This window comes from Osmerus eperlanus, chromosome 17 (genome assembly GCF_963692335.1).
Source record: "Osmerus eperlanus chromosome 17, fOsmEpe2.1, whole genome shotgun sequence".
Lineage (NCBI taxonomy): Eukaryota > Metazoa > Chordata > Actinopteri > Osmeriformes > Osmeridae > Osmerus > Osmerus eperlanus.
In genome coordinates, this window is record NC_085034.1 from 6379035 (window position 1) to 6392807 (window position 13773).

General features: G+C 47.2%; 1 protein-coding gene across 9 annotated transcripts in view; it reads left to right on the forward strand.

The window, feature by feature from the left end:
• The window catches only part of osbpl8 (oxysterol binding protein-like 8), a 59195-nt gene that overhangs the window by 26817 nt on the left and 18605 nt on the right, over nucleotides 1-13773 (forward strand). For 5 of the 9 annotated variants that reach the window (XM_062482716.1, XM_062482718.1, XM_062482717.1 and 2 more), the window contains 2 exons: nucleotides 688-724; nucleotides 2730-2894. In XM_062482716.1, the coding sequence (XP_062338700.1) occupies nucleotides 688-724; nucleotides 2730-2894 (202 nt within the window). Of the gene's footprint in view, nucleotides 1-687; nucleotides 725-2729; nucleotides 2895-7819; nucleotides 8003-11837; nucleotides 12484-13773 lie in introns of those variants that run through there. The other 4 variants (XM_062482720.1, XM_062482723.1, XM_062482719.1 and 1 more) reach the window with 4 other exon arrangements.

The following is a 13773-nucleotide window of genomic DNA, read 5'->3' on the forward strand; positions in this document are numbered from 1 at the left end:
CTGCGTGGTTACCTTTGTAGACACCGTGTGTGTGACTTCCCGCCCTTTTTTTGTGGTCATATCGCAGCAGTAGTCATACTCGTCCTCCCATTTGCTGGCCGTGTCATCAGCCCTGCTGGCGGTTGTGGTTGTTGTTGTTGTTGTTGTTGTGGTGGTATCCTGCCTTTCATTTCTTTCGCAGTGAGCTAACGTCCGTGTTTTCTTTTTTTTGTCTTTTGTCTCCCTCTTTCTTTTTTATGTCATCCTCTGTGGCTTCCGCCGCCGTGTCCATCACCGCCCTCCCGCCGCTCACCTCAACATGTGACCAACATCACACCGACCTGCCACCTGCCTGGACCCTCACACATCCACCCCTGCTCTCTCTCTCTCTCTGTTGCTCTCTCTCTCTCTCTCTCTCTCTCTCTCTCTCTCTCTCTCTCTCTCTCTCTCTCTCTCTCTCTCTGTTGCTCCCTCATCTCACTCTCATCCCTCTCTTGCTCTCGGTGAAACTCTCGTCTCTTTCTATATTACCCTCTCTTCCTCCCATTTTTCTCCTTTCTCTCATTCTCCGTCTGGCACTGCCTTTTCTTTCAATTGTTCTCTTTTCTTTTGCTCTATCTCTCTCACCCGTTTACGGTCTCTCTCCTCCATTTCCACCTCCGTCTCTCCCTCCCTCCCTGCCCTCTCCCATCCTGCTCCCCCTGCCAGCATCATGCAGAGATCAGAGAACAACCCGGCACATCAGGTAAGCTAGCGACCTTTCACAGGGGTGGGGGAGGAGGAGGGCGGAATGAAAGATGGATGGTGCAGGGGTGGGCGTTTGGGGAAAAGAGGAGGGTAAAGAGGCGAGAGAGAGGGGAAGTATAGAACGGCTTGGGTATGACAGATGAGACACGTTTGTGTTTCCATTGGTAGCATTTGTCGTAATGCCGCTTATTGATCTGATTGTCCCCCCATACTGTTGTCCTGTGTACGTGTCTCTTGGTGCCCTGGTCGACCTTTAAAGGTGACCTTAGAGAGACTAGTGGGACTGGAACATCTCGGACTCTGTTACATTTACATTTAGTCATTTAGCAGACGCTCTTATCCAGAGCGACTTACAGTAAGTACAGGGACATTCCCCCGAGGCAAGTAGGGTGAAGTGCCTTGCCCAAGGACACAACGTCAGTTGGCATGACCGGGAATCGAACTGGCAACCTTCGGATTACTAGCCCGATTCCCTCACCGCTCAGCCACCTGACTCCCTATGATTGCTGTTAAGAGCAATCTCTCAGGCCCTCCACTAGGTCGCAACCAGGAAGACTCACCTCACTACAGATGAGCACACAAGACTAGACCCAACCTAGAAGCATCATAGGATCTCTGGCAGGGTGATATATGTACTGCATTGTATGACAGTCTTTGTATTGGGGTGTCGTGCTTGCTCTGCTGGCTGACTAGAGGCCTGCTGATCGGCTCGTCTCAGTCAGACGTGATTGGACAAGCATGACCACGTCCCACGAGTCTCCATCCATGCCTCCACCACTCCCGGGCTAACAGGCCCCCACCTCCACCCTCCCCTGAGCGGTCACATGCCAGGCCCGGGCTGAGTCACTGGCTCGCCACGCCGACCTCCACCTTCAGTCAGTGTGATATACGACTGGAATGACTTATTGAATTGAGTCATCGGATATCTGTCATCTCCCGAACACCATGAGAGTAGCGGGGAGTGTCTGTGTGTGTGTGTGTGTGTGTGTGTGTCTGTCTGTCTGTATCTCTGTCTGTTTCTCTGTGTCTGTCTGTCTGTTTCAGAGCTGCTCTCCAGGACGGGTGTTTTGTAGAAGTCAGCAGAGAGAGGGCTGATAATGACTTCCTCTCTCCTCTCTGTTCTGTTTCCACTCATTCATGTTGCCATTGTCTCCTCCCTCCATTTGGGGAATAAAAGTCTGCTTGGCGTTTTGCTTGTGTCCGAGGTTACATTTGTTTCACGTGCATTTTAGCCACTCTGCAGAAGCTTTCGTACCGCGTCGTAAGTAATCAAGGACCCGGAGTGCACGGTTCGAACAGTATTTCAGCGAGCCAAGGAACGGTGTGTATTTTTTAGCAGACACAGTGCGACAATGACATGGTGCCAGGTATGAGTTTGCTCTCTGGCCCTCAGAGCGTTCTCACACATGGAGTCGACGGCAGTCTGGGGGACGCTTGTTTTAGCCCGCCATGTGATGGCGTTTTATAAGTAGCTGAAGAACATGACATGTACGATAACATCTCTTTTTAGAAAACTGTTTCTGTTTCTTGCTCTCCATGTCTGTCTCTCTTTATTTATCGTCCTCTTTCTCAAACGCGCACACGCACACACTGAACACAAACTTTGGCTTGCCTGTGTCCCTCTAGATTGGACGCTGTCTTGTCTGAATTACATTCTGGATTATGATCTTTACTCTCAAGTGTGTCTGGATTGATGTGGGTCGGCCTTTAAAAAGGGTTGTGTGTAGGGATGTGGTGTCCTCATCCTTGAGCAGTAGTGTTTGTGTGACTGAAAGGATATACACCATGAAATCTTGCACTGCAGGTGTTTACCACTAGAGGGCTCCTATGTGGTTTCAAAGGACCACCTCTGTTCAGAAGCTTAAAAAACGGAAATAATCACACCCCCGCCTTTGCCTGTCTCCCTGTGTCTTCATCTCTCTTTCTCTCTGTCTCTCTGTCTTTACCTCTCTCTTGCTCTCTCTCTGTCGCTCTGTGTTTTTCCGTCTCTTTTTTCTCTCCAGCTGCCGTAGTCCCCGGTGATGAAGCTGTCCTTTTGACCCCAGGGAGGATGAGCCAGCGCCAGGGGAAAGAGCGGGAGAAGGAGAAGGAGGCGGGGCTGCAGACCCCCAGCAGAGAGCTTCTCGCCAGCCCCTCATCCCTCAGCCCCGGGGTCAGCTACAGCCACGGTAAGACCACTCTTAGATCGGCTCCCCTCACACACCTCCTCCTAGATCAGCTCCCCTCACACACCTCCTCCTAGATCAGCTCCCCTCACACACCTTGTCCTATATCAGCTTCAGTCTAATACTCTAAACCTGGGCAGAGAGCTCCCCTCCTGTAGGTTTACACTCCAGCCCTGCTCCTGGAGAGCTGTTCCTTGGAGGTTTACACTCCACCTCTGCTCCACCTCCTCATTTCAACCCTTATCCAGCAAACCAATGTATGAACCAATAGGAGGGTAGATATCCAGGAGTAGGGTTGGTCAACCCTCACCTGGGCTCCTCCCTGCAGACCATCCTTTAAGTCCTTACTTTGTGAAGAGAAAGCTGACCTGATGTCAGTCCTATGTGGAGCAGCATCAGTGCTCTCTGAGAGAACAGGTTTATTCCGGAGCTCTGTGGTGATGCTTATCTCACAGCACCCTCTTGAGGTCAGTAGGCTCGCCTGTCTTCGGTCCATCTTGTGTCAAAAATACAGTAGTAACCCCCATATGAGACTGCATAGGTTGTCCTTACTTTGAGTACAGAGGTCATCTGTGAGATTAGGGCCTGTTCGTGGCGGATTCACTTTTACATACATGTCGGGTATTTTGGGTGGTAGAATTATTTTTGGGTGTTTTGAGTTTTAAAGGTCTTGGCTCAGTATTGGTGGAGGCTTTGTTTAAGCTTCCAGTTCACTTATGAATTAAAAACTGTAAATCTTTCAGAGCAACTTATGTTGGTTATTTGGCACATTGTAAAAGCTCAGTGAATTTGGTTGGTGTTCAGTCAATTTAATTAAAAAACATATGAAATATGACATTTCCCCCAAAACATAATACATGTGTGTGTGTATACATATATAAAGTTAGCTTATTGTCAGTGATAATAATAATATAAAAAATAGGTTTATTTGCAATTTCCAAAATAAGTCTAATAACTTCCACTAGAGGGAGCAAAAATATAAAGGAAATAAATGTTTTTCATTTTTTGGGCATTCTTATGGCTCCAATATAGACACAGAATCTTTAGTTTCACAGTGAAGGTAAAAGCCTTGATGAGCACTTTGATCGAGATCTGTTTACGTCAGGCTCAAAACAGCACGGCTGTTGTTAGTATCACATTCTGAACAGGCGACGTTTAGATGTTTCCAGGTCAATGTCAGTGCCAGATTTGTCATAACAACACAGCACATCTCCCAGCATTGTGCATCTCTATTCTGAAAAGTACAAGGAGTGCTTCATACTGTGGAGGGTCATACTCAAGGCTGTTGTCAAGGCTACTGTTGATCTCCTTCCAACAACAACATCCTCGCTTCTCCTCCTGTGCTCTCCTGTCCCCTCTTTTTCTATTTTTTTTAAATATTTTCCTTTCTCCTCTCCTCACCTCTCCCTCCCTCACCTCACCCTCACCCTCACCCTCACCTCACCCTCACCTCACCTCTCCTGTCCACTCTCCCTACAGTTTTTGAGCGGTTCTTCAATGCCCACTGTCGTGGAAGTTTTTGAGAGAATCAATCGTTTAAGCTGAAGTCGGGTGAAGTACAGAGTTAATGTTTATTTGACGTAGATTTGAACATAATAACGTTATCAACATAACATCATCGACACACAAACATAAGACAATAACACAAAGACAATTCTATACAGCTCCATCCAGCATTCTAAAATGGAACCGGGAGAATCCAGCCCACCAGCACTACCCAGCTGATGGCCCTGAACCCCCCAGAACATTCTTCAACAGACCATTTTATAGATACGACAGTTCTCAAAAGCCATTGGTCCATCCTACAGACATGCAGCTATACCAAATCTCTTCTGTCATTGGTAAAATCCTTAGAACAATACAGTTGAATCCACATTGTCTTCAGACCAACTGTCTCTTCCCCCCAGGTGAGAACTCTCTCAGGTCACCCAGACTTCCCGTCTCTTAGACTTCACGTCTCCTAGCTAGGTGTCATACAACTACAGGTGGCATCTCTACCAAATGGAGTTTAATCAACATACATTGTATCAAGCTTCTTAACCAACTGTAAACTTATCCTAAAACACATTCATTGTACATAGGCCCAAAATTTCTTTCACATTCCCACACTTTTTCTTTTTGTACAATTAATGTCAACCAACAGTAGTAAACAGTTCTTTAAAAACAAAAAAAATCTAGCTTCAATACAATTCCTAATCAGGATACAAAATGTCATAGTGTAGTAGTCGTCTCTTGTTGCGTGTGCGCATGTGTTAGGCAATTACCCTTCCGTTGTATCAATTTTGAAACTGCAATTCCTTCGCTTGCACATACCCGCCACCGTCGCTGCTGATTCTGTCTGTAAACTGTGACAAATGCCGTTGCCATTCTTCCTGTTTTTCAGGACACTCACAAAACCACAGCCTTGATCTTTCCGATCCAAGCGCTGTCTTTCTGGCAATTTTTGCAGACATTATTCAACAGACGGCGGACTAGCACATTCGGGAGAAAAAATTATGTGTATTTTTATGGATTAGTTCTTTTCTTATCTTATACTCCTCGTTGTTTCAAACAAACATTTAACACAAAAGACAAACTTATACAATTTCCTCACTTTTTCTTTAACTTCTCTTTCCTCACATAAAAGAGAAGTCGGGATTCAAATTCTACATAGAAAACTCCACATCAAATTAGCCGTTTACACATACATCCAAATCCTGGTCGGCAATCTGCAACTCGCCCATTTGGTTAGGATTTATTAACAAATGTTTGCCATGTATTTGTCTACCACCAGACTTAGAATTAATCATAACACACACATCTCAGTAGCAATAAACTCATGCAGAACTCGTAACCCCTAATGGGACTCAAGATCCTTTGTACGACTTCAACGCAACGGGCCTCGAACCCTTTAACATGTATTAGTATACTTAGTAATTACATGACTTCAATAGATAGCTCATACAATTCCAAAATATCGCAATAACATGTATTTGTGAGAAAGAAAAAAAATCGGTAACTAGATATGACAATTTCAACCAATCCATTTACAGATCAGGATCCACTGTGAGTTTCGAGAACATTCCACATTACCCATACACTCATCCACACACCCATGGATGGACAACCATATGCACTATGCATATGACAACTGGCGCAGCAACAAATAAACTGGCCATCTGCATCTTTGAACTACACAAAGACTAAACACAGACCACAACTGCATCTTTGAACTACTCAAAGACTAAACACAGAGGATTTACAGTAGGAATGTAGCAATATCACAGATAGAATTGCACATCTATTTATCGGACTAAAATTGTACCATTCAAACAAAACCCCATCAAATTCAACAATAACTTTAACCTCACCATAACTTCGCTCAAAGTAATCGATCTCAGTAACTCACCACTTTCCCCTGTTCAAAATGCTGCATCGAATCACCTGACCCTGAGGAAGAATCCCGTTCTTGCCACTCACGAGTCCAGGTCGGATCTCAATGAACATCCGGATGCCCCCTCCAAAACTGTCGTGGAAGTTTTTGAGAGAATCAATCGTTTAAGCTGAAGTCGGGTGAAGTACAGAGTTAATGTTTATTTGACGTAGATTTGAACATAATAACGTTATCAACATAACATCATCGACACACAAACATAAGACAATAACACAAAGACAATTCTATACAGCTCCATCCAGCATTCTAAAATGGAACCGGGAGAATCCAGCCCACCAGCACTACCCAGCTGATGGCCCTGAACCCCCCAGAACATTCTTCAACAGACCATTTTATAGATACGACAGTTCTCAAAAGCCATTGGTCCATCCTACAGACATGCAGCTATACCAAATCTCTTCTGTCATTGGTTAAATCCTTAGAACAAAACAGTTGAATCCACATTGTCTTCAGACCAACTGTCTCTTCCCCCCAGGTGAGAACTCTCTCAGGTCACCCAGACTTCCCGTCTCTTAGACTTCACGTCTCCTAGCTAGGTGTCATACAACTACAGGTGGCATCTCTACCAAATGGAGTTTAATCAACATACATTGTATCAAGCTTCTTAACCAACTGTAAACTTATCCTAAAACACATTCATTGTACATAGGCCCAAAATTTCTTTCACACCACCTACATGTCAGACTCCACCCAACCACCCACCCTCCAGAACACAGTTTCATTGAAAGCATCAACAAACATGTCACTAGAATCCACTTATTCAGCTCGCATGCACTCTATGCTGCCTTGAGTTGGGTCTCCATGGTAACCCTCAGTAGCCCTCCTTGTTTCCTGCATGAAGGACAGTGAGAGAAATAGGATGTTGTGACACTGCAATTTAACGTTGGTTGTCATGAATGGACTTAAGCCTGTCTATTGTGAAGACCTTGTTGTTTCCCTGTGATTGTACGGCATGCATACAGTAGTCATGTGGTAGCGTAGCTCACCTTCAATCCTGATTAATTGACGTGCTGTGTTGTACCTGGTTTCTTGTTATAGATGAAGCTGGTTGTGTTTAGTCATGTCAGTCTCCTGCAGCGGTAGGCAGCGTTCTTCCGCAGCAGGGGGCAGGCCTGCTGACGCTCTTCTACCTGACCCTGCTGACCCCAGACTCGGCCACGCCTATCGTCCACACGCTGTCTTTAAACGCCTTGTACAGACACTGCAGGTAGAGGCCGAGGGTGGAAGAACAAGGGAGGCAGGGGGGAGAGAGAGAGGGAGGGGGAGAGAGAGAGAGAGAGAGAGAGGGAGAGCAGGTGGGGCCAGCATGGATTTAGGCTCAGCCTCGGGGATTACGCCCTGTCAGCCAGGGTTAACGACATGAACGGTCCATCCTTCCTTCACCAATCACAGCGCAGCACTGCTGCTTCCTTCCTGGCCGTCCACCAATGGGAGGGCCGGGAGCGGGACCTGGAGAGGCTGTGGGGGCGGGGGGGTAGAGGCTCAGGTTGGAGGACATGATGGAGGATCTGGGGGCCTCGGGCCTTGGCCTGTGCGCTAATGTCCGTCCGCTAGACCTGCGCTGCAGCCGGACGCACACACGGACGTAATATGGATGTATAGATTTGCCGGTTCACCGATAAAGCTTCTGTTTTGCGGGTTGTCGCAAATTGTCTCATCCTGGCTAACTTCAAGGAAGGTACTGTTGGGGTTGTGAATGCAATCTGTATTGGCCGTCAGCGCTCGTGCTAATGAGAATATCCATTATTTAGCAGTAAAAAAAAAATCAACGTCAGCACTGTGTTTAAGTTTATAGCTTGTTTGTCGGATGAAATCAAGTTGAGAATCCCCCACACACTGTGCTGTGCTTTAGGAAGTATACGTGTGTGTGTGTGTGTTAGTGTGTGTGTGTGTGTAGCTAAACCATTGTGTCATTATGAGGATAGAATGAAAGCAAAGCAAAGACCAGCCAACCACTGCTTAAGTTTAGCCGTAGCAACACGAATCTTGGCGTTAACTTCACGATAACCCCCCCACTGTATTCAACCAAAGTAGAGGACACCCTTAGGAAGGTCCCTCTCCATGCCTCCGCAGAAAGCCTCTTTGTCCCAAGGCTAATCCCTGGCTTACAGGGTCTCAGGCCGTTTAGATAAGATGAAGTCCAGCACATCCAGACACCATCCGTGGGCTAGCTTGACATGCTCTCCCACATCATTTTGGCTGGTACAGTATCCAGCCCACTGCAGAGTCCAGATATTGACATTTTCTATCTATAGTCCTGTGGGGCGTCTGTGAGCTTGTGGTGTAAAGGTGATTGAAGCTAAGAAGCCTGTTGGCACTGCTAGTGTAGGGAAGGTTTCTGGGGTTTGTATCAGTAACAATGAGATAAAGAGAGCTGGAGAGACACTACATGAGTTTGGACTGTGTCTGACATACTGTAGGTTTATCATATCGGTCTTTAGGGTTTAGTGTATGACATCCAACATTGTTGTGTTATTTGATCAGTAAAAATGGACGACACAAGATAGACGTCACAAGTCGTAGGTGTCTTACTTCAACAGTTCACCGGGTGAGAAGCAGAAACCAGCCAGGCACTCCAGGAATGAGCAACACTCCTGTGTCAGGTTACTGGTATAGAGAGCAGCCATTGATGCTTAGTGGAGGAGAGCAGTCATGTGACTGGCTGTATCAGCAGCATGGTTCCAACACCTGATATGAGCGACAGCTACTGGAGCAGAGAGATCACATGGGTGAATCATCCTCTCAACTGGGCCACATAGTTGAGATTCAGTCAGGGAAAAGGTAGACTATCTAACATCAACATACATGCCGACAAACTGGCGTTTGCTTTGTTGACCTTGCTCTTAAAGTTCAGATGGTTTGTCCGATAGACCATCATTATTACCTCTAAAATTATCAAATGGACAATTCCAATTTCTTACAAAGTCGAGCCTAGTCTGGTGGGTAAATGTTCAGAGAGTAGAGCTGAACATGCATGACCTGCAGACTCAGTGCCCTATCGACCTTGGGGGTTAACGGCCTGTTGCCCACTGGATACAATAGGTTTACATTGGTCATCTGAGGTTCTTTGCATGGTCAAACCATCTACTCTGGTCACGAACCCATAGCAAACCCTATTTGACCTCACAGATTAACCACAAGGGATTACTGTGCTACTGAGCAAAACAGTTTTACTTCAACAAGATGGAAACTCAGCTTTTCCCTTGTCTGTTCTCATGCTATCTGGACCTGATTCTGTTACATTCATTTGCAATTTAACCGTGGCTAGCAGCAATGCACCAGATACATTTTTCGTGGGGATATTATAACCTTTAATAGTTTGCCTTATGTCAACATGGTTTAGAGTTGATAAAGCACAAGGTTGTAGTGTTCATCCTCTCTAATATTTAGCCAAATTAGCCTTCTGTGGCATTGTTCTGTCTAGCTAGCATCAGGCCTGCTTGAACAGGAAACCTCCTCAATGACACAATTGGCTGCAACATACCAGGATCAGTGAAATCAGAATTAAGTTGACTTTTATTCCCGTATGTTACTAACCCAGCTACTGGTGTCCAGCCCGTATCTCCATAGCACTGGACCATGCATTAGGGGTAGTGTTACTCAGGTGGTAGGATAGCATCTGTGTATACACAATGGACACTGCTCATGTTTCAGCTGCATCCCACAGTGAATACATTCACAGAGAATGCAGGGGAGCATTCCCGCTCTCACCATAGAGCAATACGTCATGTTTATATGACATTGTCCAAGAGATGCTAGCGCTATGTGTTGTCTGGCTGCTCTTTATTGTAGGTAGTTTTTTGACTCTGTTGTGTGGTTACACAATGTTTGAATGCAAACACCCCAGGCTTGGGTTCTTTAATTAGTCTTAACAAACACTGTCCTCAAATGAGAGTACATTGCAAGCTGTCTTTTGACCTTTCCTGGCTTCTCTCACCTAGAAAACCGAGTAAACCTCATGGGCAATGAGATGAACAAAATAATCACATTTGTGACTTTAGCTCAACTCTTGACAGTTTTTTTTTTTTTCTTCTTTCAAGTTGAATTTGTGTTCTGTGGTCGAAGGCCGTTCAGTCAGACATGACCCACCTGAACTTTCTTTTGCTGAGGTAGCAAGTTAATTAGGCCCGGGATTTGAATTAATCATGCGCCAGAACATCCAACTATAATTACCCGTGCTAATTAGTTCATTCGATTCTGGCAGCCATTGGCACAGATTTATCTGTTTGCACTGTAAGGCGTTTTTGAATGGGTTGCCAAGCAACGCCATGACACCAAACCACCAAGTAGTTGCTATCAAGAGGGTTACGTGTTCTGCCTAAGCACACAGCCACGGATGGTGCCACGCCATGTCCCTGACAGGTGATAGCAAACCCTGCTTGGGCGGATGCCACTCGAGTGGCATTGTTGACAGAACAAACCAGTGTAAATGTGGCGGGCGGTGGCCGGCCAAGCCGAGACGCTAGCTCGTAAGCAGGGCAGGTCAGCTGAAAGGGATACAGGGATGCTGAAGGACTTGGCAGCCAGGAGATGGGGTTTCACTGATAAGGACGTCAGGCCGTCTCCCTTCCGCAGAGATAACCACCAGTGCCCTGTGAGACTCACTTTCACCAGAGTGACTCGAGCAGTCGGTTTGAGAACGCACTAGCATCTTCTTTGTCACATTCTTTCCTTGTGGACCCAAAGTGCTCTCACAGGATGGTGTCTGTCCTTCAAAGAAGCCCAATCTCCTCCAATCTCCTTTTCTGCTTCCGACTCGTCTGATTGGTCCTCCTCCAGATTGCGGTGTTAGACCCGCAGTATCCCGAGGGAGCGTCAGCATCGATCTGCTCCCAGCTGTTTCCTCACCGTGCATCCAGTCTTGTGACTGGATATCCCTGTGCCTTAATATCACTTTACAATTTGCCTCAGAGGTCACAATTTAGAGTGTAGGATGCTGTTGGTTTCTTTATCGGAAAATCTGTTTCAGGTTTGTCAGTTTGTCCTCTTGTGCTTCTTTCCTCGTAAAAGGTTGTTTGTTTTTGTGAATGGTCACGTGAATATCTGTGGCAGGGTGAGTGTCCTCCCATGGGACTTAAATACATCCTTTCTGCCGACGGAATCGGTGTGTGTGGTTGGTCAGATCTTGGCTTGGTCTTAGTGTTTTGTCCAAGAGAGGCTTCATTCTATCCTCATAGGCAGAGACGATAGATAGTGTGTGTATTGCTATAAGGGTGTGTTTGATTTGTGATACTGCGTTGGTAGACTGAGAAGGGGGGTAGAACCCGAAGAGTATCTGTGTGTCTGTGCATTTAGAAGAGCAGCACTGAGGGAGGGGTACATTAAGGTGGAGCCGTATCAACAGATATAGAAAAAACGGTACACAAAAGGGAAAATACGGAACCAGTGAATACTCACTGAGAGAGTGAGAATGCAGGAGAAAGAAATAGGAGTGGCGAATAAAGGATGTCAGTGACATATAAATATATATATATATTTTTTTTTAAACACTACCATTATTAGTACCGAAAGAAAATCTATGAGCTGAGAGGAGTTTGTTCTGAAAGGCTGTGCAGGAGGAGAGGGGACCGCGGTGTAGAAGCTGTGCAGGAGGAAGATACGATGACACTCTTCCACCCTGTACAGGAGGAGGGGGCGGGGCTTCCCTGATGCGTCAGTGTAGTACTGCCTGCTCCCTCGCACTTCATCCCAGCCCACAGACGAGACAGAGACAGAGAGAGAGAGAGAGCGAGGACAGAGGACAGAGAAGGGAACTGAAGCGTTGCCTCGTCGCTCCAGTGCCTAGAGACCGAGCTGCCGTACTGCTGTGTGTGTGTGTGTGGGGGGGGGGGTTTGTGAGTGTGGCCGGCTGTCTGACTGACTTGTCTGTCTGTCTGGTCGATTGACTCGCTGGCTGACTTGCGGCGCGGACAGCAGACCGGAGCATTTCGTGGCTCGCGCCCTCCGCCCCCGCCACCCCCACTTCGTCCCGGCGCCCCTCGGCGGGCCTCCTGGCCCCCGGCGGCCCCATGATGAAGGAGGAGGGAGTGCTCTGCCGCCGACGCTTCTCCACGTGCGGCGGGACCTCGTCCGTGCGCCCCCCCCACCCCGACGGACGCAAGCTGATCCGCAACGCCTCCTTCGGAGGCTATAACGACCTGTCGCCCATCTCCCTGCCAGGTTGGTGTGTGCTGCCCCCCCCTTCCGCTAGCGCCCCCCCCCCCCCCCCCCCCCCCCACCACGTCGGGACAGAAGCCTGGTGTGGTGCTAGTACCTGTGTATAGGACCTGGTAGCTGACTAGAACCTCAGCACTGTAGCTAGTCGTGCACCGTTCGATAGCTTCCCTGGAGCAGTAGAATCCCGACCCTGGATCGTGTTCTGTGGGGGTTTTCTGGGAGCAAACTTTGTAGTTCTCTTGTAGAAGTGTTTCTGTGGAGTGTCGGTAACGGTGTTGCAGGACATATCGTCTGAAGCTGTTGTAGTTATTATTGCTGTGTTCTTGTATTTCCAAGCTTTCAGATTGCGAGCCATCTGTGTAACTGTGGCTGCTTTGAGCTGATTTCAAACTGAGGGAGAGATTGAGAGAGAGTGTGAGAGTGTGAGAGAGTGAGAGCAATGGTGAGAGAGGGTGAGAGAGAATGAGAGAGAGTGAGAGAGAGTAAGAGAGTGAGAGCAATGGTGAGAGAGAGTGAGAGAGAGTGAGAGAGAGAGTGAGATAGAGAGGGAGAGAGGGAGAGAGAGCGTGAGATAGAGAGGGAGAGAGGGAGAGAGAGGGAGAGAGAGCGTGAGCACCATCAGGTTCTCCTAGCTGTCAGCTCCCAGGCCTCGTCTCCATTCATCTTGATTTGAGGCAGCTCAGAACGCTCTCGGCCAAGAGCTGACAGCTGTTAGAAGGACTGCCGATGGTGACCGCCCGCCCTCCCCCTCTCTCTCCCTCCCTCCCTCTCTCCCTCCAGCTTTGAACCTGTCCTTCTTTCTTTCACTCTCTAAATCCACATGCTCTGGCTTCTGTGACTGGCAGCCTCCCTCCATTCTCTAGCTTTCACACGGTCTGTAACTCTCTCTCACTCTCTCTATCTCACCCTATCGCTTGGTTTCTTACGGAGGAACTTCCTCCTGTCATTCTCTCGAGCTCTGAGTGAGATGTTGTGATAGTGTTCCCACTCTGCATGGGTGTGTGCCAGTCAGGTCTGAGGTTTTCCAAGTCACACTTTGAAGAGCTACAGTGACTTCCATATTTTCACTCAGAAAAAATACCCTCCCACCCCCCCAGCCAAAACGAAGTTCACTATATTTCAGAGCAGGTTAATGTTATAGTCTACTGTCTAATAGCTAATGTGATATTGCACATATTTTCGTCCTATTTCCCCCAAAGCAATAAAGTTAGGCTACTCCGCTCATAAAGTATGTTCTAAATGGCAATTAATAATTGACGTAACTTATTGTAAATGGTCAGTAGCCTAGCCTAT